Raw genomic sequence first — 24,422 nt, forward strand, 5'->3', positions numbered from 1 at the left:
TCAGGGCAGTGACTTCATTTCTCTCCAGCGTCCGTCAACAGCTCCTAGCCTCCTAGACTCCTCAGACTGACCCCTGACCCACCAGTGTTCTGAGCAAAGCCAGCAAAATGTAACCAACACTTGTTAATAATAATGAGTGCATCCTAGGATTAAAAGAGTAATAGTGACAGGTTTTAAGAAGAACAACAGAAAACTGATTATCTTAAATGTGAAAGTATTTGACCTGATTCCTTACTATTTAAAAGAGTATGTACATTGGAGTCTGACAGGCCTCATTTTTAACTCTAATTCTAATCTCACTAGACATTAACTGTGGTGACTTTGGGCAAGTCACCATTCTGAGATTCTATTTCCTCTTCTAATAGTTAAGGATAATTATCTTACCTCAGTGAGTTGTGAAAATTATATTCAATGACATCATTTAAGTAACCACAATCAGTACAATGACTGGTACAAAGTAGGAATGCAAAAAACATTAGTCTACAACCTTCAGGAAATTTTGCTTTTAAAATATTAGAAACGTACTGTCAAAACATTTTCTTGAAAATTTTTGAAACATACTTCATATTTTTCAATTACTGTTTTAAATAAATAATGAATCTGAACTGATAAATGTGCATAATCAAATATATCAAAATGAAAGTTTAAAATTTTACAAACAAAAGCTAACATAACATAAATTCATGGCATTTGCGACAACATGGATGGACCTAGAGGGTATTACGCTAAGTGATGTAAGTCAGACAGAGAAAGACAAATACCCTATGATCTCACTTATACGTGGAATCTGAAAAACAAAACAAATGAACAAACATGACAAAATAGAGTCATATATACAGAGAACAAACAGGCGGCTGCCAGAGGGGAGGGGATCCGGGGAGGAGAGAAATAGGTGCGGGAGATTAAGAGGTACAAACTCTCAGGTACAAATAAATGACTCAAGGGTATGAAAGGTATGATGTGGGGAATATAACCAACAGTTATGTAATATTTTTGTATGCTGACAGATGGTCATTAGACTTATCATGGTGATGACTTTGAAATGTATATAAGTATCAAATCGCTATGCTGTGTACCAGGAACCCACATAGTGCTGTGGGTCAATTATACTTCAAAAACAAACAAACTCATAGAAAAAGAGATCAGATTTGTGGTGACCAGAGGTGGGGATGGGGGGAAGGAGGGCTGGAGGAAGGTGGGTGGTCAAAAGGTGCAAACCTCCAGTTACAAGACAATCAGCTATCAGGGATGTAGTGAGCAGCACGACAAACAGAATGGACCCTGCTGTGCGCTATAACTGCAGGTTGTTGGCAGACGGAACCCTAAGCACTCCCACAGGAGGAAAGCAATGTTTCTGTCTCTTTAATGTGTCTCTGTGAGATGACGGATGTTCACGACGCTTGCTGTGGTCATCGTTTCATAATGTGTGTAAAAGGCGAATCATTATGCTGTGTGCCTTACGCTCACACAGTGCTGTGTGCCAATTATATCTCAATAAAACTGAAAGAAAAAATAATAAATGTTCCAAGTGGCAGACAGGGAGGGAGCTGTCCGGTTACTACGCAAAAGGACGCAATTCTGAACATTTCCATCCTCTGGCTTCTAAGTCACGCAATAATCCTTCCTCATTTTAGCAGAAAGGGGTCTGGGTGATCCACATCCACCTAAGATCCTCAACAGAAGCACTAGGGGTCTACTGCAGAGGAATCGAACTCAAACAGCAACATGACAAAGCTGGGCAGATGTGACGCCTGGCGCCTGCCTCAGGAATCCACTAGCTAGAGAAGAATCGTTCAGATTCTCACTCTCAGCTACGTTGGGGAACAAACCCCAGTTCTCTAGGGGCAGCAACCAAGAGAAAGCGGATGAATCCAGGAAACAGAAGAAAGTAAAGCAAATACACAAAACAGCAAGGACTAGAAGCCGCACAGCATCTGAAATAGGAAGGAAGCAGCTTCAATGGTCTCCATGAGACGAGCCTTACTTGAATTCAAAAGAATTTCTGTGTTCCTGTTTACTTTAGGTAGCTTCATGAACCTCCGTTCTTGTAACCAAAGAGATCTATCTAAATTCTATTTTTCTGGTTTAACTTTTTATTTTGGTGTAATACTAAACTTAAAGAAAAGTTGCAAGGAGCTCCTCTTTAGCCAGTTTCACCAACTGTTTACATTTTGCTTCATGTGCTTTATCATTTTATACCTATATCAACATATATATAATACAAATTATTTGTGAGGGAGCCAGAGACATCATCCCTAAAGACTTCAGTGTATGTTTCCTTAAAACAGACTGTCTTTTATAACCACAGCCGTCATCAAAATCAGGAAATGTAACATTAACACAATAATATTATCTGATGTACAGTCTAGAGTCGAGGTTTATCAGTTATCACACTAATGTCATTTATATGTATTTTCTTCACAATCCAGGATCCAATCCAGGATGACACATTGCCACTAGTTGTCATATCAATGCATCTCCATTAACTGGGAAAAGCCTTTCTCTGTATTTCTTGACCTTGACATTTCTGGAGAATACAGCCGGTTATTGAGTGTCCCTCAGTTTGGATGTGTCGGATGTTCCCTCATGATTAGTTAGACTTCGCAGATTTTGGCAAGAATGACACTAAAGTGATGCTGCGTCCTTTTTCATTCCATCTTATTAGGAGGTCGGTTTGTCCCAATATCGCCAATGTAAGGTTTAATAACTTGGTTAAGATAGTGAACACCAAGTTATCACAAGGTGGTATGATAAAGTTTCTCTACTGACATCCTTAAAAAAAATTTTTTTTACTTAGAGTATCTCCTCCCTTGACCTCGACACCACAGAATAGCTCTATCTTTCTGCCCTATACTCTACAGCATGATTCATAATAAATCATCAGAATTACAACATGGAAACAATCTAACTAGTATAGCATATAAAGACGATACAGGATATAGATATAACTATCAATGTAGATAGCTATACATATGTGTGTATCTTTATACACATACCCACAGGTGTATGGAAAAGACATTAAACAGCCTTGCTTAGTTTAGTTTAACACAAAAGACTGAAATTGAAAGACTGACTAACACTTCTAACTTGTTTGACCTCCAAGTAACTCTGATTACAAACAACATTTAAGTTTTCCATACTGAGCTCAGAATATACGCTATCAATTTCAGACTTAAGAAGAAGGGAGATCTACTTCAGGCTGTAATGGAGTAACTAGTACCAACCTCACCTCCCACTATTAATAGCCATCAAACAGGATACAATTTGTGAAGGAACCATTCTCCGGTATTAGAAGCTGCGCAGTGCAGTAAGTCCTGGCGTCCTCCTAAGCCAAGCCCCACTGTCATTCAGCCTCTCTGCACAGACACAACAGCCAAAGCCCAGCTAGAACTGCAGCCCTACTGAACCAAGATGGCAAAGGCAGAGAAATAACTGAGCCTCAATGACAGAATCTTCAGTGTCGGGCTAAGGCAGAGGGAGCCACGACGAGTGTGAGCACAGCAGTCCCTCGTAAAGCAGTGCGGAAGAAAGGGGAGCGCTCTCCTGTCCCATTTTAAAGTCCTTGCAGACTTGTTCTCACCTTGATGGCAAGCCTCTAATGCCAGAGAGGTCTGGGCTGGAACTGACGTATCCCTCTGGGCCATTTGCCCCCACCAAAAGTATTTTACCGTGAGAATCACTGGGATAAACACAAGAGGAAAGCCTCACCTCACTGGACCAAGTCCCTAGGCAATATGACCAGAAGGTCCACTCAGACGATGACTGGAAACACCCCAGGGCTAAACCACCTACTTCTAGAAAGAGAAGTAAAAGCCATCAAGAGATGGTGACAGCTCCACAGGGGTAAGTGGAGTGTGTGACAAGCCATTCTACGGATAACCGGCTGCTAAAGCGAAGGAACTGAAAGTGGGCAGCTTCGCTTTGAAGAGGGCTTTCCCACGAGCTTTTTTATTTACAAAATCCACTGGGCCCCATTTTCTCTGAAGTATTTCCTTCAAAGAATAGCTCTGAGTTTGGACATTCCTACCAAATGAATAAAGCTGACGAAAATGCTCACTTACTTCATGTAAAAGTATTTCCTTGGGTTTAAAAATATCCTACTTACAGTATAACTAATTAGATTTTAGGAATATCACCAATGTCATTTTACTCAACTGAATATTCACAAATTTTGGATCAAGGGTTTTTTTAAAGGAACACTTACCAATCTATTCACTCAGATAATCAACATTCCCTCTTACAGAGAAGCAGGTTTCTTATTCAAAATCCTACCTTTTACTATTACTAGTTTTCCATATGCAAGTTATGTTTAACATTTGAACTGAAATTAGCAGAAGGACAAAATAAAATAGCACAATAACCTTTAATGAGTTTTTAAGGAAAATAACGTATTAAAGTTACTTAGATAGGAATCACTACACACTTTAAAATACCAAGGAACAACCTTCAATGTTATTTCAAGGCTTTAATGTTGACCGACTACCTCAACCATGTCTAAAGGAACAAAATGTACAAAACAGCATGACTTATTTTCATGCAAAGAATAACTCTACAACTTGCCAAGTTTTAAATGATGTATAAAATGTAGCCATTGTAATATCACTGAAATATTTTGTGTGCCTTAAATTGTAAGGCACAAAAGAAGGTCAAAGCATGACTGACGTCAACCAACTCTACTGCATGGTCAAAGCATGACTGAAGTCAACCATCTCTACTTCCAAAGTATTATCAGCAACACAACCCAATGATGTGTTTGCTTAGTCACACTTTCTACATCTCAACAATCATCACAGCAAATTACAGAAGAAGTGATTTATAAAATAATCATCACTCTACTTACTCAGATACCTAATTGTTATAATCATCTTTTTAGAGAATTCTATTAGTTACTAGTAAGAGGAAATTACGGTGTCAGTGATTAAGATTCTTCCTGATTAACATCTCCAGTATCCTACTCTCAAAATGTTCATTTGTAATATTGCATAATGCCAATTGTTATTCACTGTGCTCATTTATAAGCACAGCACAAATAACAATGTGTCTCCTTCTCTTGTTGTCTTAACACTGGGGCTTAGAGATGTATGAAATCTTCCTAAACAGTACTTTCTAATCTCCTCAGAACTCATCACATTAAGGGAAGAAGTGATATTTAAACATACAGAGTGTATGCTGGTATTTTCTTTTTTCTAATTTTTAAAATTTTGTTCATACAAGAACACAATTTACATGAAACACAGAGATAATCATATTACATACTGAGTTTTTGTTTATTTTGTTCAGCTCCTCTGTACTCCTTGGTATTCCTTTCCTTTTTCTATTTGATTCTCTCCCTCTCCTCCATCAACACCTGCATGGGGTATGGAATACGGACATCAACAACGGAGTATATTTTCGTAACTTCTGCCATGCTCAGAGAATCGTATATAAATATAAAGGGGCAAAATGCATGCACCAATATGGGGGTTTGTGGCACAGACTAGGCGGATCCCCAGACATTTATTTTCCTCTTCTTCCTTTGGGGCCTCACTAACACCACCAAACTTGGGCTGGGCAGATGGCTGCTCCATATGTAAGTATGGTCAAGCGGGATGATGGGACAAAAATAATGCAGGCAACCTCGATGGACATATTTTTTTAGAAGTGGCTTTCTCTCCAACCTCTTTCTTTCTGAAAGATCACGCTTAAGAGATAAGGCATTGGTGAGCAACCGAGACCTCAGATGCAGAGACTGAAACTGTGTGCTGAGGACGGAGAGGTTCCCCACCAGCCTGGGTCCCTGATGACATCATAGAGCAGCACACTCCCCACATGCCCTGCACTGTCGTATGACAGCTAAGTAAATTCTCGTCTTTAAACTGTTATACCCTTAGCAATATATAATAATATGTTATACCCTTAGCAATATATGATTTTTTTATTATGAATGTTTCACACACAAAAATACATGTTTTCTGGGCTTCCCTGGTGGCGCAGTGGTTGAAAGTCCGCCTGCCGATGCAGGAGACACGGGTTCGTGCCCCGGTCCGGGAAGATCCCACATGCCGTGGAGCGGCTGGCCTGCACGTCCAGAGCCTGTGCTCCACAACGGGAGAGGCCACAACAGTGAGAGGCCCGCGTACCGCAAAAAAAAAAAAAACCACATGTTTTCTACACCTTGCTTTTCTCTCTGAACCATATCTCATGGAAATCACTCTAAAAACACCTGCTACAGTTTTTTTCATTCTTTTAAATAGCTACCAACTATTCCTTAATGAGGAGAAAACAAAATTTGTTCAACCATATCCTCCTTAATGCATATTCACTTTATTTTCAGTCTTTTTCCACTTCAAACAACACTGCAAAACATTCTCACATATGAGTCCAACACACCTGAATTGTGATTTCTACAGGGTGGATTCTCAAAAGACATGCCAACGATTCAATGGTGGCTATATCTTAATAGGTTTTGCCCTCTGTTATAGGCAAATTCACATTTCCACCGAGAGTAGATATCTCACCACTACTCTAAGTTGCACTTCCCTGAAAACTACTGTGTGTCAGCCCCTTTTCACATGTTCTGGGGCCTTATGAATCTGGTCTTCTATGAAATGCCCTTTCACAATTTTAATCCACGCTTCTGTCTGTCAATCAGTAAAACCTGGTATGCTGTACACATTAAGACACAGTCTGTCTCAAATATTTTCCCCAAATCGATTATTTTTCTATTGATCTTTTGTTGTATTTTTTTTACCTTACAAAGTCTTTATTTCATTTGAGTCAAATATTTCTATCATTTCTTTTATACGTTCTGGGTTTGGAAAGGTATTTGGGTTAGAAAGATCTTCTGATGTCAAGATTTTTGTTGTTTTGAAGCTTTTTTTGTCTGGGCCTCTATAGGTTAAAGGTACATCCAGAATTTGTTTTTGTTTATTTTTGTTTTTAGAGGAGAGGACCCAATTTTATTTTCTTCCAAGTATATGAAAAGTTGTACCAGGATCATTTACTAAATAAAAGTCTGTTCTCAATGTATTGACAATGAACTTTGTTACTACTTTTTTAGTTTTACGGGGATTTGATTTTTTTCTTGGAATGTTCTTTTTGGTTTTAACCATGTCGGGACTGCCTAATAAAAGCAGTTGAGAAGTATTCCCTCCTCCTCCACAATCTCAAAGAGCCTGTGTAATATATACTGGAATATAGTTCTTCCTTAAATGTTTCCTTACAGAAATACGTAGTCGTAAAGTGGAGTATTTTAGTACCCTTTCTGAATAATCGTAGATATTCTTTTTAAGTAAACCAACACTCATAAGTGCTATAGGTTTTTAAAGTCACTTGCACTATAGAATATGACACTTTTCACACTGTCACAGTAAGTTCTATTGGTCTGTCTTGAACTTGGAATGGCTCTTTTGCCTATGCGTGATTTTATAACATCATCCATTACTCATTTGGAAAACATCAGTTCAATGAGTTACAGAGATTTCCAAATACTGAAAATTTCATTACCTAATATAAAAACTTCACACTGTTTCATGTCACCACCGATCTCACTGGAAAGGTCTTAGTATTGGAAAGTTCTTGAGCTCACAGTGACTGACACAAGGTTGCCAAAATTCTAATTTGTATTAAAAGGTCAAATTTTATCACCAGCAGCAAATATGGTCAGTTGTTTTGCTTAAAGTGACAGGCTCAATTTGTTCATTTTTGAGAAAATGTCTGACACTATCCAAGTCCAAATAACCATATTTTGTCCCTTGGTCATTCTTTCAAATAAAAATGATATTCCCCGAGAACAGCAGCTACTGCAACTCGTAAGTGACAAAAAGCACACAAGCGTTTTGCCTCTGGCACGTGGATATGCACTTGGATATGAACCGTAAGTTCTTTATACATGGCTCCATTTCGTCACTCAGATATCCAGAAGATGCATGTCTGAGGTACGAGATTTAGTAAAATTAATAATTTTCTACTTGCTTCATCGAGGATGTTCTTAAATCAGATTGGTCATTTTTTCCCTGTGAGCATGTGACAGTGAAGAATACGCCTGCCAGTACAATCTGGTGCCACTGCCTTGATGTGGGTTAGGGTACAGTTTCACCCAGCGCTGTGTTTGCAACATCAATGCAAGTGTCAATACAGCACAAAAATAAATAACATTTTAAAATTATTACAAAAATAATTTTGACCTCATAGACCTCATGAAAGAGTATTGGGGACCACAGGGTTCGCAGCCCACACGCTGAGAACCACTGCCCTAGAGAAACTCTTGTACATGTGTGTCAGGAAACATGTACAAGATTGTTCATAGGGTTATTGTTTGCAAAAGTCAAAAATTAGAAAAGATTCATCGACAAAATGGCAAGAAACTGTGGAAGATTCAATGAACAGAAAGTAATGCAAATGAAGCCAACCATAGCTAAATGGCGTAACAAGGATGAACGTCACCCACATAGTATTGAGCAAAAAAATATGTGAAGTTTAGGTTTATTTAAATGAGGGTCAAAATCCACTAAAACAGAAATACTTTCATTTTTAAGAATGCAGGCATTGGTGGTAAAGTCAACCTTAAAAACAAAGGAGGGAAATTACCAGAGAAGTCAGGATAGCAGTTACTGCTGGGGGAGATGGATGAGGTAAGATGGGGAAGAGTCAGACAGCAGGCTGCTGACGTCTGGCAATGATCTCATCCTTGCCTGCGTGCACTTTCCAATGGTTCTCCTTTGTATAATTATTTATTATAGTTTGTAAGACTCCGTGTATCTGAATGCTATATTCATAAGAAATGTTTTAAAATATAAATTCTCTCATTATGTCAATGACTGTAGATTACATCATCTTGGATTTATCTAAATTCTACATTTAACTAGCAGATTTGCAGAAAGAAGAAATGCCTAATTGGCACTCTGTGTAAGAAAGAAGCAATATCCCTTTTTAGGCAATGGGTGGGAACATTCAATATGGGTGGAGGTGAAGTTCAAAGGAAATACTCTATTTTATTTCACAAAAAGAGCAGTTTCTACTGTCTGTTCTCTGAAAACTGACGGCTGCTCTGAAAATTGATCTCCCCTTGTGTCGTCTCTTCTTTCATTTTCAGTGACAACAGTTTTCCAAATGTCTTAATCTATGTCAGAAATCTTTTTTAAGAATACTAAAAAAAAAAGAACCCCACTGCTTGATGGTGCTCAAGGTCACACAATTCTGTGATGTGGATATCACAGGAAATGTGTTAGCAATTACAAAGGCAAACAAGTCCAAGTATGTTTGTGAATGACAGACTAAGGTTAAAATAAAGGATCACGGTCACCGATCGTCTTCCCACAATGCCAAATAAATTGAAAAAAAACTTCTAATCTTAAAATATTTTATAGGTGTGTTTTTACCAATCAAAAGAAAACTACTACAGTTCTTCAACTCTAATAAAATAATATTGCAAATATTACTCATTTAACATCTAAGGTATTTTCCACACAGTTATAAACTTAAAATGGAAGTTGTGTTTTATAAAGGTTGATTTCCAAAGGCTAATTAAATATTTTAGGACTCTCTAAAGCATCAAAAGACTTGCATCATTTATTAAACACAGACAAGCTCTGTAATCTGTATATAATTTCATGTCACTCAATTCTCTCCACACTTACTGCATTCTTAAACTTAAGCATTTCAACTTCCTAAATTTTGATTTTATAACATTAAGAATTGATTAACCTAGATTATCATCACTACTCATAGTAAAACCCTGTGAAATGGATGTGAGATTTAAATACAAAAATAAGATTTAAAGAGACAAAAATATGAATTTTTTTCATAATCTTGGAATAAGAAAGTCTATTCTACAAAATACAAAAACCAGAAGCCATAGAGAAAAGACTGATAGATCCAACTACTGAAAAGAAAACTTCTATACTTAAAAAAATAGAAATAAATCAAAAGACATACAGAGAAAAATACTTGTAAGATATATGACAAAGACCTGAATTCCTTAACATATAAATTGTTCTTAGGAATCACAATGAAGACAAACAATTTAACAAAAATATGGAAAGGTATAAGAAAAGACAGCTCACAAAAGTGAAATTAAAAAGACAATAAACAGGGCTTCCCCGGTGGTGCAGTGGTTGAGAGTCCGCCTGCCAATGCAGGGGATGCGGGTTCATGCCCCAGTCCCCCAGTCCGGGAAGATCCCACATGCCACGGAGCGGCTAGGCCCGTGAGCCATGGCCGCTGAGACTGTGCATCCAGAGCCTGTGCTCCGCAACGGGAGAGGCCACAACAGTGAGAGGTCCGCAAAAAAAAGACAATAAACAGACAAAAAATATGTCCATTCTCACTTACATAAAAGCAATGGAAATATCAAAGCAACAAGATGCTATTTTTCATCTCACAGATAATCAAAAATGTTTATAATTCAGTGTTGATGAAATGGGAAAATAGACATTCTCATACACTATTGGTGCAAGTACAAACAGACCTAACCTTTTTTAATAGTTTATTAAGATATACATAATTCACATACTATAACATTCACCCACTTAAAATATACAATTCAATGTCTTTTAATACATCAGAGAATTATGCAACATCACCACAATCTAACTTAGGACATTTTCATCACTCCGAAAAGGAACTCTCACACCCACTGGCGGTCACTCCCTACTCCCACCCAAGCCTGCAGCCCGAGGCAGACATAACCTCATTTTAAGGGCAATCTGTCAATGTCAATCAAAACTTTAAACCTGCAACCCTGTTACTGGGCAATTCAATTCCACAGAATTTATTGTATAAGAAGAAATATGCAATACATAAAAATATTCACAGGGATATTCTTGAAACACTATTTGTTGTAGCAAAATACTCTACAAACCTCTATCCCTCAATAGGAATCTATATTAATAAAATGTGGTCCATCAGTAAAATAAAATACAATGCAACTATTTAAAAAGATGATGCCATACTACTGATATAAAAAAATCATCAGAATATATGTTAGCATTTAAAAAGCAAAATGAAACAGTATATAGAGTATGCGCTAGGATCTTATTTGTATTTTAAAAATGAGGTATTCCTGAAAACTTTTAAAGAGAATACATGTTAAATTTTCTGCAGTGATTACCTTGTAAAGATCAGGTGCTGAGGAAATGAAGATTACTATTTCATTTAATATTTAATTTTAAAATAAACTTAACTCACCTGAAACAATGCTATTTCTTATTTTTAAAATGCCACCCAGCAACAACAAAAGCATTTGTAGATGAGAACATGTACAAGACACATCAGGGTTGTCTGATGTGAACATGCAAGAGCCTGCTGAATTTCAAAACAGAAAAGCATTTATCCTCATGCCCACAAGTATATGTCTAACAAAAGTGACTTAATCAAGCAGACGTAAGATCATCCTTCTAAAGGATAACTACACACATCGCAATGTAACTATGCATTTAAGTTTAGGGAAAAATCCAAGTTAGAAAACTATCTCTTGAAAACAGACAAAAATATTAAAGCGGTATGGTTGGTATTTTCTTTTTTGTTAATTCTTTTTTTTGCAAATGGACTTTTTTATTTATCCATCTATTCATGCACCATTCTAGAAAGAATTTGATACAGTTACAGAAATATTGATATATACAAATATAATAAGATTAAAGTACACAGACAAAAAATTGAAAAGAATACGCAATAGAAAGAGACCACTAAGGACAAAGATTTAGGACAGCACACAAAAGTACATGTCATAAAATATTACAGTTGCTGAAAATATGCTGTGGAAGCTCTGATCTTTCTAGTGACCAGAACAGGGGAAACACCATGATCTCTAACAGTTATATTATGTTTAGCATAGAGATACACATGTAATTCAGGAAAATCAATGTTTTTCCTAAAGTCTGAATATCTTTCTTCTAATGATTAGTATTCTCTATTCTCTATTTAAACTATCTCCTGAAACTGAAAAAAACTTTAAACACATACATGTTCTCTATTAAAAATATAATTAGTCATCTTACATTTACAAAAGGCAATCTAAACTGCTACCTTCCTCTACCTTCAAGTGGCTCCTAATTATCTTTGCCTTTTTATATTCATTCTCATTTTTGCATATAATACATCCTTTACTTGTACCTTATAATCACATACAATGTTCATGACACTTCCGACATTAATTTTTATTTTAGAGGTTAAATTGTTTATGACACTAAACTTACAAAAATCCATCATTTCAATTGACCATGTAAGACATAATTCATTACCCCACAGAAATATTTAGAATGCTTATAAAGACAGACATCTAAGGACATTCTTCCCAGAATTATTTATATTAGTGAAAACTCAACCTCAATACCCAACAATAGGGATAATTTAAATTAACTGGGGATAATTGTATAATATGAACTATAATACAGCCATTGAAAATAAATGCTTAGGAACAATATTTAGTAGCATAAAATACTTGAGTTATACAAAACAATGTACATGATATCATCTCAATTTTCTAAAGAAAAATAACATGTTTACAGGATACATAAAGAAAAGACTAAAAGACAACCCAATGACATTTTACCAGTGTTTTTATTTCATAGACGATTTTATTTCTTTCTTTACATACGTCTATATTTTCCAAGTTTTCTTTAATAAAAATCCACAAATTATTTTATAATCACAAATACTACTTTAAAAGAAAGATGAAACTAAGACAATTCTCACACTGGGGCAACTCAGCATATACTTTTAAATATTTTAGGATGGAGAAAAAAATATGATCAAAAAATTTCATCAAAAATAGTCAGACTTGAGGACACAGGGAGTGGGAAGGGTACACTGGGATGAAGTGAGAGTGACATGGACATATATACACTACCAACTGTAAACAGATAGCTAGTGGGAAGCAGCCGCGTGGCACAGGGAGATCAGCTCGGTGCTTTGTGACCACCTAGAGGGGTGGGATAGGGAGGGTGGGAGGGAGATGCAAGAGGGAGAAGATATGGGGATATATGTATACGTATAGCTGATTCACTTTGTTATAAAGCAGAAACGAACTCACCATTATAAAGCAATTATACTCTAATAAAGGAGTTTAAAAAAAAAGTCAGAAATGACTATGTAGCTACACAAAGAGTTATTTTAGCCAAAATATACACTGGATATATTTTAAGATATGGTGTAAGTTGATGTTTACCTGCAAACTTCTCAATGATGCCACAAATATTTTTACAGTATGCCAAAAAGAAAAACAAAAACATAAGGGTGCGGAAAAAAAAGCCACACACATTTAAAATTATGAATCTCAAATGCAATACACAATAGCTTTAAATGTTTTCTCTTTCAACAAGTATGTGCGGAGCTTTGGTATGTTTACCCCTGACCCAAGATGTCATCATAAAGAATAAGGACATTATTTCACGAAACACCAAAAAAAAAAATTCAAAAAGACACCAGGTCCTTTCAATTATTTATTCTATGGTAAGCACTCTCAACAGTAAAAGGAAAAGGAAAATTAGTTGGTAATGACTTAGAATGACGTGTAAAAACAATTAATGACAATTTTTTTAAAAGGAAAGAATTTCAGGGCTTCCCTGGTGGTGCAGTGGTTGAGAATCCGCCTTTCAATGCAGGGGACGCAGGTTCGTGCCCCGGTCCGGGAATATCCCACATGCCGTGGAGCGGCTGGGCCCGTGAGCTATGGCCGCTGGGCCTGAGCGTCCAGAGACTGTGCTCCGCAACAGGAGAGGCCACAGCAGTGAGAGGCCCGCATACCACAAAAAAAAAAAAGGAAAGCATTTCGAAACAAGAGTTCCAAAGAAGGTGCATCTGAATGTAAGTATTACCCTCAAAAACACTTTTTAGAGTGTAACTTCTTTTTATTTCAACAGGTTCTTCAAACACTAGCAGTGCACTAAGGAACAAAACCCTGCATGCCTTAAATTGGAGCTACAAAACGACGGAATACTACTGAGATCAGCAGCAGTCACGCCACCAGACTGAAATTTAAAAGGGGGGGTGGTGGAATGAATTGGGAGACTGGGATTGACACATACACTCTACTACATATAAACTAGATAACTGATGAGAACCTACCCTATAGCACAGGGAACTCTACTCAGTGCTCTGTGGTGACCTGAATGGGAAGGAAATCTAAACAAGAAGGGATGTATGTATACATATAGCTGATTCACTTTGCTGTACAGCAGAAACTAACACAACACTGTAAAGCAACTATACTCCAATATCAATTAATTAAAATACATGAATACTTTTTTAAAAAAAGAAATTTAAAAGAAAAAATAGCACTTCCTCCTCTGTTATCAACAAAAATAAACTTACACGCTCATGATATTGTTTGGAATATCTAAGAAAAATATCATTGTCTTCTGTGATATTTTATAAGTAGGATGGTAAGAAAACTCTATCATGTTGAAAATACCCAAATTGAAATTAAATTTCAGAAATTTGTAGAAGCCTCCCATTAAAATGAAAGATAAAATTATTGAAATAAATTAATTAGAACCATTAATCTAAGTCCAATAATACTTTTCACAATTTGCCCATTTAAATAGTGCATTACCATTTACAAGTTAGATGCATATTCACTGTTCTCATGTGACTTCGTAACAACCCTGTTTAAACAAAAATTAAACTAATATTCTTGACTTCCCTGGGTCATATAACTAGAAAATGGTTAAGGCAGATTAAGAACATAATTCTTCAGGGGCTTCCCCGGTGGCGCAGTGGTTGAGAGTAGTCCACCTGCCAATGCAGGGGACATGGGTTCGTGCCCCAGTCCGGGAAGATCCCACATCCGCGGCTGGGCCCGTGAGCCATGGCCGCTGAGCCTGCACATCCGGAGCCTGTGCTCCGCAACGGGAGAGGCCACAGCAGTGAGAGGCCCCAGCAGTGAGAGGCCCGCGTACCGCAAAATAAAAAAAAAAAAGAACATAATTTTTCAGGTTCCTAATCTAATTGTCTTTCATCATACTACACAGATGACCAGTGTTTCATTGGTGTCATAAGCATAAAAATAATAATAATGATGATTTTAAAATTTTCCAGAATAAAAGTTTTTAAAAGAAAATAATAAAGCAAATTAATGACTACTATTATACATGTGGAGTACACAGGTACCCAAAGACTACAAAATCTTCCTACCAATCCTGTAAAGCAGACATCTCCCAGGTAAGATGAAGAAACTGAGACTCAGGGAGGATAAGTATCTGCCCATTTGCACATAGCTGGTAAGGAGGATTTATATCCACATATTCTTGACTCTATAGCCTTTGCTCTTAACCAATAAACACCACTGCCTCTTTAATAATTCTATTTTCAAATGATCAAAGAAAGATAGCACATTGTGTCCTATAGCAGCTCTAGCATAGCTGAATTTAGCAGATCAATTTAAAATAGTAGAAACAGTAAAAATAGTGAGATTAGAAAGATACATTACGAGGAAGTTGAGATAAAGAGAGGATGAAGAGATTCACTGAGGTCAAAGATACTGCTTCTAAAACCTGCCATCCCCCCCAGGCCCTGATAAGCAGGAACTGATAGTCAGGAGAGAGCCCCTCAGCGCAATCTGTCCAGCAGGCCTGGGGCCAGCACACACAAAATGGAAGACAGGCAACACAAAGTTGAAGACCACCCTGCCTTACCTGCATCAGTATTTTATATCCGTACCAATGACAACCTCTTCCTACCATGCAACCTTATTCTAACCAGAAAATTCACATTACACAAAATACAAAAATTGTTTAATAAATTAGATACATCAGAAATATCTTGATCCTACCTCCTTCTCATGCATTCGAGACAGTAACTGATCCTCCTGGAGACTGCTGGATTTTCTCAGGCTGAATTTGGGAGTCATCTGTTGAATGAGGAAGAGTCATTCAATACTTTTTCAGGCCTGGTTTATTAAAAAGTAAACTCTAAATTGGCTGAAGTTCATGCCAAAATAATACCAATATTGGAGAAAAATAGTGATTTATTCACTTCCACGTGATAGGATTAATAGGACTATAATGCTGCATAATGTGGACTTGCATTATTTTCTCTAAATAACTTGAGGATTACTTTCTTTTAAAATATCTGACTGTAGGAAAAGTTCAATGCATTTCTCACCTACCAAAGTAACTGGGATAGGCTTCTGTCTCAGGTACCGAGGATTTTCTATCTGAAAATTTTTAAATAAAATAAAGACATTAATATCTGAGTTTTAATTAAACTATAATGAAAATGTTTCCCGTATGTCTTAATATTTAGTATGTTTCTTAGAATGGGTATTGCATAATATATTTTTAGTGCCCCATGAACAAATAAAATATAAAGCATAAACTCCTTTGTGCCATAAAGGCACCTGCCTAACCACCCAGCCTCATCCCCACTTCTCCTCACCTCACACTTCATCCCCCAGGACCCTGAATGACCTACATCACCAGAATACGGTAGGTCTTCCTGTGCCTCTCTACCTCTGTCTACCCCTCTAACCCCTATAAGTACCCTCCTATCATCCTTCGAGTCCCAATTTAATTGCTACACTCCCAGGAAGATTTGATGTATGAATCCTTAACTTTATCTCCATAATAAGAACTGGAATACAAAATTCCTTTGGGATTCCTCCTATAGCTACCTTTCTATCCCCCAACACACCCTATGTTCCAAGGACACCGAACAACTTGCTTCACCTTGAAAGCACTACACTCTCTCCTATATCTGAGTCTTTGCAACCTGTGAAATCATTCTCCCAACTTCTTCATGTGGTTAACTTATTCCAGACTCTCAGTTCAGGAATGTGTCCACCAGGAAATTTACTTAACTTCCTACTACTGCAGCAGTACCCTGGAGGTTCATCTGCTTCTTGCGATCTAGCATCTATCTTCTGCAAAAGCTGTGGACTCTGAAAACAGACTGTGCCTGCCTTGTAACACATCCACCACGGGACCCAGTAGGGAGTGGGTGTCCCGCAAATATTCAGTAAGAAGGAATAAAGGAAGGGAGGGAGGAAGGAGGGAAGAGAAGAAAGAAGGAAAGAAGAAAGAAAAGAAGGAAGGAAGGGGCAAACTGCACCTGATCCCACCCTCTTATCATCTCCCGAAGTACGCTGTGTGTCTCTCATGGCTCTTCTGTCATATTTACGTGTTTATCAGTATGTCTCCATATCTGTCTTTAAGCTCAGTGAGTGCAAGGATGATGACTTCTCAATTTTGTACTCCTGGATCCTAGCATAATACTTAGCATGTAGCAGGCTTTCAATGAAGTATTTATTGAATTAATGTACTATATGATCAATTAGAAACACTGATTGTAATCTCAACTATTTGATGCACAAATGAAGTGATAATTAAAAATCATTATCATGGAATTCCAATCTCTTAACATCATAAACTCACAATTTGCTACACGGATAATCTCAAAATGTACAAGAATATGAATGTAACACTAATTATGACTTCAACCTAGAATAGTGGTTCTTACCCTGAAGTAAACCATTAGCATCAACTGACAAACTTTTTCAAATATATGTTACTGGGTTCCACTCCTCCAAAATCCCACTGAGTTTTCAAACAGCTTCTCAAATGGTGTATTATAATTAATAATTCTGGAAGATGAACAATCCATACCCAATTTGACAATAAAGTTCGGAGTAAAGAATCAATTAATCAGAGAATATAGCGGCAATGAAATTAAAAATAGAACGTAATCAAAAAATATTTTAATAGGGCTTCTCTGGTGGCGCAGTGGTTGAGAGTCCGCCTGCCGATGCAGGGGACACAGGTTCGTGTCCCGGTCTGGGAAGATCCCACGTGCCGCGGAGCAGCTAGGCCCGTGAGCCGTGGCCGCTGAGCCTGCGCGTCCGGAGCCTGTGCTCCGCAACGGGAGAGGCCACGATAGTGAGAGGCCCGCGTACCGCAAAAAAAAAAAAAAAATTTTAATATAGGACGGATAAAAAACAGGGTCCTACTGTATAGCACAGGGAACTATATTCAGCATCCTTTAATAAACCACAATGGAAAAGAATATGAACAAGAATATATATGTATAACTGAGTCACTTTGCTGTATAGCATAAATTAACACAACATTGTAAATCAACTATACTTCAATAAAATTCAAAAAAAAATTTTAAGCCTCTATAGCGACAGATAGGATCTGAAGAATAACTATATTTCTGCACCTAGATTAGAAGAAATTTACAAAATAATTTCTTTCACCTGGAGGCTGGTTCCCATAAAGTAATGGCAACTGCCTGGATTTAAATTTCTCTCCACATCCTCCAGAAATCCATACAGATGAACAAAGAGAGCATTTATTTTTATTAATACCCATCACCCATGCCTACATCACAACAAGGAGAAAGAGATTTCAAAAAACTCGAATAACATATAAGTGGCCAAAGAAAGATCACGAATCAGCAGAATTAGATCCTAAGCCAAACCTGAGTGATAACATGGAAAAAAAGCAAGTCCTGAGGGTCCTACTAGTGGTGGGACATAAATGTCATCAAATATTGACCTGTAGAAGGAAAGTGGCTTAAGTGGGTCAGACAAAAAGCCTGAGAGATGAGAGTGCTGGAGACAGAGGAGTCAAAGAGGGTCACGGGGTGTGGGCCAGAGAAGGCGGTCTTAGGAAGCGAGCACTTCTGCAGTAGAGGGAGGGCCCTGGAAGGAAGGCTGTCCGTAAGGAAAAAAGAAAAGGGGGCTACAGAAAAGGGCTCTACAGAAACAAGAAGAAATCAAGGAATCTGAAGACAGGCCAAAATGACAGCCACAGAAGGCACCATCTACTAAAGGTACTGCAGTTCAGTGGAGCAGAAGGGAGCCTCCCTGAACTAAGAAATAAAGCAAGTACGCTACCCGAGCCACCACTCCCGTACGCTCACTGGCTATTGCTCATTCAGAAAAACCTAACAGAAATAATCATGAACAGAAAAAAGAATCCGATGTCCATAAAAGCTTACTATAAAAAAATAGAACATCAAAATCAAAACCTGTCAGCAGAAGGAATCACTTTTTAAAAAATCCATGAAACAGAAGAAAACTGTCATACAGCCCCCCTTTTGCCTCCCCTGTCTGCAGTGCTCTGATTCATCAGGCTTTTTGGACAGCCCGCTTAAGGTAGGCCACTCTCCTGCAGGTCAATATTTGATGATATTTACATTCCACGACCACTAGAACAATATATATTCAAGTACAACTTTTAAATGATTTCAGGAAGTTCATAAAGAACACAACAAATAAAGACAAAAAATAGAAAGATGTTAAGTAGAGGCTGACCAAATAAGAGCTTGGCAAAGCTGTCGGATGCCAATACGTAAAAGTCAGCTGCATTTCTATAAATTAGCAAAAATCATCTAGGAAAAAAGACGATCTTACAAAGACATAATTTATAATCATAAAACAATATATAACTCCTAAAAGTAAATCTAAGAAAACATTCATAAACCCTTTATGGAGAAAATAATTTAGCTTTTTCTGAAAGACATTAAGACTGAAATAAAAGGAGTGTGAAACCATGTTTTTGGATAGCCTCAATATCATAAAAATGTCAATTCCCCTTAACTAGATCTAGTGACTAAATTTATCCAAACCAAAATCTCAATAGGGTTTTTGGAAAATTTAATAAGCTCATTATAAAATGTATATAAATAAATAAAGGGACAAGGATAGCCAAGACATGCCTGAAGGAAAAAAAACAAGGTGGGTTGCCTTACAAGACATAATAAAACTAGTAATGAAAATAACTCAAAGGAACTAACTGGAAAGTACCAGAAACTCAAATATATATAAGAATATGATTCATGAAAGATATAGCACTGCAAATTATTGAGAAAATAAGGATGTGTTCAATAAGAGGAAGAAAATAAGAGCAGATCCCTTCCTCACACCCTGTATAATAAATTCCCAAAGGATTAAATACTTATAATTGAAAGCAGAACTATAAAAACTTTCAGAAGACAACTGAGAAGAATGACTTCATGGCCTTGGAGTAGAGAAAATTTCTTTAAACAACACATTAAAAAAGCATAAACAAAAAAGAAATAATAAATTTGACCACTTTAAGTAAGAACTTCTCTCTAAATAAAATATTATAAATAAATTGAAAAGGCAAGCCGTAAACTGGATGGAGATATTTGCACAAATAATTAGTCTACACAATGTGTAAAGAAGTTCTTTTAAAATAAAAGAAAGAACAACAGCCCATTTGAAAAAAAAAATGGGAAAAACTTGAGACACATTTCACTGATGAGGAACTCTGAATAACATAAACATGAAAATATGCTCAATCTGTTGAGAAATATGAAAAATGTAAAGTAATACCACAAAGAGATGGTATTTTACAGCCACTAGATTGGCATACATTAAAAATTTGACAATAAAAGTGTTCCAGATGTGGAGCACTACTGTTGGGTGTATGAATTAGTGCATTTACTTTGGGAAACATTCATTAAGATAATAGTAAAATCTACTTAAATAGCATACCAGAGAAAGATGCACAGTCTTTAGTAAATAACACTGTACTATACATATATACAACTTTTTGAAAAACAGAGGCAGCAAATTTCCAGCAGGCAGCAAAGTACACTCAATAAATATTTATTGTCTGAAGGTATATATATGAAAAGTAAGTAACCATTCTCTATTTTTGGAATGGAGAAAACCAGCATAGAAAGTAAGTCCTTCAAAGACACATGCATATAAAACCCTAATTCATAAAGCAGAATTAAATATAAGGGGGAAAATAAAGGAAGAGGGAAACAGAGAATTCCCAAAGATGCTCAAGCTCTAATTAAGCTTAAAATTTAAAACCAAAAGCCAAGAAAACCATCTGTGACTTATTTTTACCCGGCTCTACATTTATAAGCAGGGTACAAAATATTGGTTTAGCTAATTACAATGTAGCCTCTCAACTATGCAAAAATAACTCCTATTTCATCCTCTTCATCTTTAAAAGCCATTAAATACAGAAATTAAGGAGTCATCCTGTTATCATAAATTTCCTCTCTCAAGTTGACCCAAAAAAAATCTATTCTAATATTTAAAAGCAAGAATGAACACTGTAAACAAGTATAAATCTCCTGTTGTTGTTACTCATTTACAATACATTGTGTTTGTCTCATACCCACTTTTAAAATGTAATGAGAACTATTCATAGCAGAGCATGTTCTTTAGTCTATTTGAGGGAAATAAGTAGTCTATTTTCTGATTTTATAACAGCAGCCAGACGTGCTTTGAAGTTAAATGTTCCCACTTTGTAGCCCACAAGTAACATGGACTTGCAGCAATCTGTAGTCTTAACATTTACTTTCTTCATGCTCTTTTAGAAGACTTCTTGTTTTCTCATAACACCTCAAGAAAGAATACCACAATAAGAAATGTCCAAAATGGAAGATAAAAAGAACTTATGTGAAATATTAAAGTCTAACAAAATATTATACAGAAAGCAAAGCCAAAAATAATTTAGTTCCAATAGCATGAATAAATCACGTGACAAAACATTTCTTGTTTGAAAAACAGTCACAATAATAAAATAAATAATAATTTAAACTAGACATAAATACAAATATCTGAATGCTCTCTAATGAAAACTGGCTTTTAACATTTTATTTTGTTAAGTTTTTTAGCCTAATTTTTCGGTTACAAAAAGGTCTGTCAGTTTGTTTCTTGAAGAGATTATTCAGGACTTGGTCAAACTGACCTCCTTATAGACTAACTAATGTTGATCAGACAGAGATGCTCCAAGGTTCCAGAAATACAGAAAGACACTTTATCTGATATTTTAGCTGTCTTAGAGGAAAGGACATTCTCGGGCAATATATTACTAGCAGCACAACTAGAATACGCGTTTTTAAGTCACAGCATCCGTCAGAACTGCCAAAACTCTTTCTATAGCATAAAATTAATTCAGTCATCAATGTCAAATCAATTATGCTCCAAAATAATGTTTTTAAGTCAATATTTTAGAACTTGAAAAATGTTTTCCACAGAAAAAAATACTACAAATGAAGGTTCATTTGTTGGTTTCCTCACGTTTCAACAAACATTTAATGAGCACAAATGAAATACAGATATGGACATCAATCACTGCCACAAGGAAAAGCAAATAAGCCAAAGGAACAGAATGGAAACACACATGTACTGTCACCTGATTTATGAGACAAGTAACACTGCAGCGCAGCAGGAAAAGAATAGTCTTTGCAATAAATGCAAGTGTCACCTGGATACTTATAAGGGACGAAAACAAATCTTAACTTCCTATCTTACAACATATAACTACAATCGGCCCCAGATGGCATGTAAATCTAAATAGAAAAAGTGAAACAATAGAGTCGTTGGAAGAAAACATAGAACATCGTCAGGAACTCAAGATAGTCACAGACCTTAAACAGGACAGAAAAAGCATTTTTTCATGAGATGAAAATGTGAAGATGAACAGCATTAAAATTTTAAATTTCTGTTCATCAAAGACACCAGTAAGAGAATGAAGGAAAGCAACAAGGTGGAAGAAAATATTTACAATACTATATTCCAAAAGTAGTCATCCCGAACAGATACAAAGCTCTTACATATTCAGAAGAAAAACGCAGACAACCCAACAGGAAAACTGGAAAAGTCTTCAGTAAGCACTTAACTCTGAGAGGCTACCCAAACTGTCAGTCAACGTATTGAACGGCATCTAACTCTATCAGTCATCAGGAAAATACATATTAAAAGCACATTTCCCAATGTCACTAACCACTGTCAAGAACGGCTAAGCTTTATAATTAAAAGAAAAACTAACAGACAACACCAAGTATGTTAGAGAAAGTAGAGGGGCAGGAACCGGTCCACGCCGCATCCCGATGACGGTGCAGACTGCCACAATCACTTTAGAAAACTGTTTGGCAGCATCTACCGTATCCATTAGCTTTGAGCTCCTTGGCTTCCAACTAGCACACTTTATTTAGCCCAGGACTCCGAGGCTCGGCAGCGTGGGCGCTCCTCTCACCTGGACGCGCCCACGTGTCCACTCAGCCGCGGGGACAGCTATGCCCAGTGACTGAGCACAGCTCTGGACAGGCCCCGGCAGGGCGACCACACGGAAGACAGCCAGGGGTCCCTCACTCCTTACAGGGGGGCTCGGGGGCGTCTCCAGCTGCCGAGGGCTTGCAGGTGCCCCCCAGCCCTGGACAGGAAGTTCTCCCCCATGGGCTCTGCCCTCAATGGGGCCGCCGGACTAGGGTAGGGGTGCTGTCCACCCTCGGGAGCTCCCCGCGGTATCGGGGGGCCTCACTCCCGCTGACCTCCCCCACTCCATCCTCCGCCGGGTCCCATTTCCTCCACTGTCCTGGGAGATCTCCTGCACAAATTCTGAAGAGACCTGACCTAAGGGCGTCACCTAAAGCGTCACCACTGTTTGTTCGCTCCTGATGGGAGCGAGGCTCTCAGTCAGCACCTAGGTCCCGGGTGGGAATGGGTGGGGGGCTGGTGACCCGATGGAAGGCCTGGGAGAGACCTCCCCTTCCGGGTCCCACAGCCGTGCTCATGAAAAAAGAAAAAATTTTTACATAAAGACAGTCATGCATGAAATATACGTTAACAAAGCAAGAAAGCTTCCCAAAAGCTAAAGGTTAAAAAGGTTAAAGAGTAATTTAAAAAATAATACAGGAGGAATTGTATTATTTAATTGCTAGCTTTACCAAGTAAATTCCTACTTGAATTATGCATTCCTAGGGAAAGTATTAACACACTCCTAGGAAAAGAAAGAATATAATTGGGGGAGAAATATATTTTTTCAACAATAACTACAAAATTAAAAATCTAGAACATCTAATGAATCAGAAAGTAGGTGCTGACAGGCATGCCAGCAATATAAAACACGTGCCCTTAGTACAGAGCACAAAATTCACTAGCTATAAACCGACCATTCAGAGGAAGAAAGACACAAGAGTGCATTGCACATTCCCATACAAAACTAAAATCAAAGCAAAATCGAAGCTTCTGAATACACTGGGTATTTAAATTATTCTACTGTGATCAAGAGATACAGTTCAACCTGATTAATGCATATGCGTTAAAAATATATAAAAACGCAAGACTTTCATATTTTACACTGTTAGTGCATTCTCTGAACAATAAAAATGTGAAACAAAACCCCAGGCAGTCCTAGTTTTAGGGTATTACCTCAAAATATTTTAGATGTTTTATCTTAATTTTTTATATGAATAAAAATTTTAATCCTCTGAACAGTTAAATAATTGTGAAAAGTACTCTATGTGCTAAGAAATGTACAGCAGAAGTTTCAAATGGCTAAGGGCAAAGGCAATTTTAAAAGGACAGCCCAGAATTTTATTTTTCACTTTGATACTGCTTTCTGGCAAACAGAATGGGTCTTTCTGAGGGGTTTCCTGTGCTCCTCTCCCACACCAGTAACTCAGCACTCCCCTCCAGTGGCAGCTTCCCCTACCCCTTCAAATGTGAAAAC

The 24,422-nt window shown here is 37.2% G+C and overlaps 1 protein-coding gene across 18 annotated transcripts in view; it reads right to left on the reverse strand.

The window, feature by feature from the left end:
* The window catches only part of CEP112 (centrosomal protein 112), a 426,576-nt gene that overhangs the window by 356,586 nt on the left and 45,568 nt on the right, over positions 1 to 24,422 (reverse strand). For 15 of the 18 annotated variants that reach the window (XM_032616345.1, XM_032616350.1, XM_032616351.1 and 12 more), the window contains 2 exons: positions 16,088 to 16,135; positions 15,752 to 15,829 (listed from right to left, as the gene is read on the reverse strand). In XM_032616345.1, the coding sequence (XP_032472236.1) occupies positions 15,752 to 15,829; positions 16,088 to 16,135 (126 nt within the window). Of the gene's footprint in view, positions 1 to 15,751; positions 15,830 to 16,083; positions 16,136 to 24,422 lie in introns of those variants that run through there. The other 3 variants (XM_032616346.1, XM_032616347.1, XM_032616359.1) reach the window with 2 other exon arrangements.

This window comes from Phocoena sinus, chromosome 20, assembly GCF_008692025.1.
Source record: "Phocoena sinus isolate mPhoSin1 chromosome 20, mPhoSin1.pri, whole genome shotgun sequence".
Taxonomy (NCBI): domain Eukaryota; kingdom Metazoa; phylum Chordata; class Mammalia; order Artiodactyla; family Phocoenidae; genus Phocoena; species Phocoena sinus.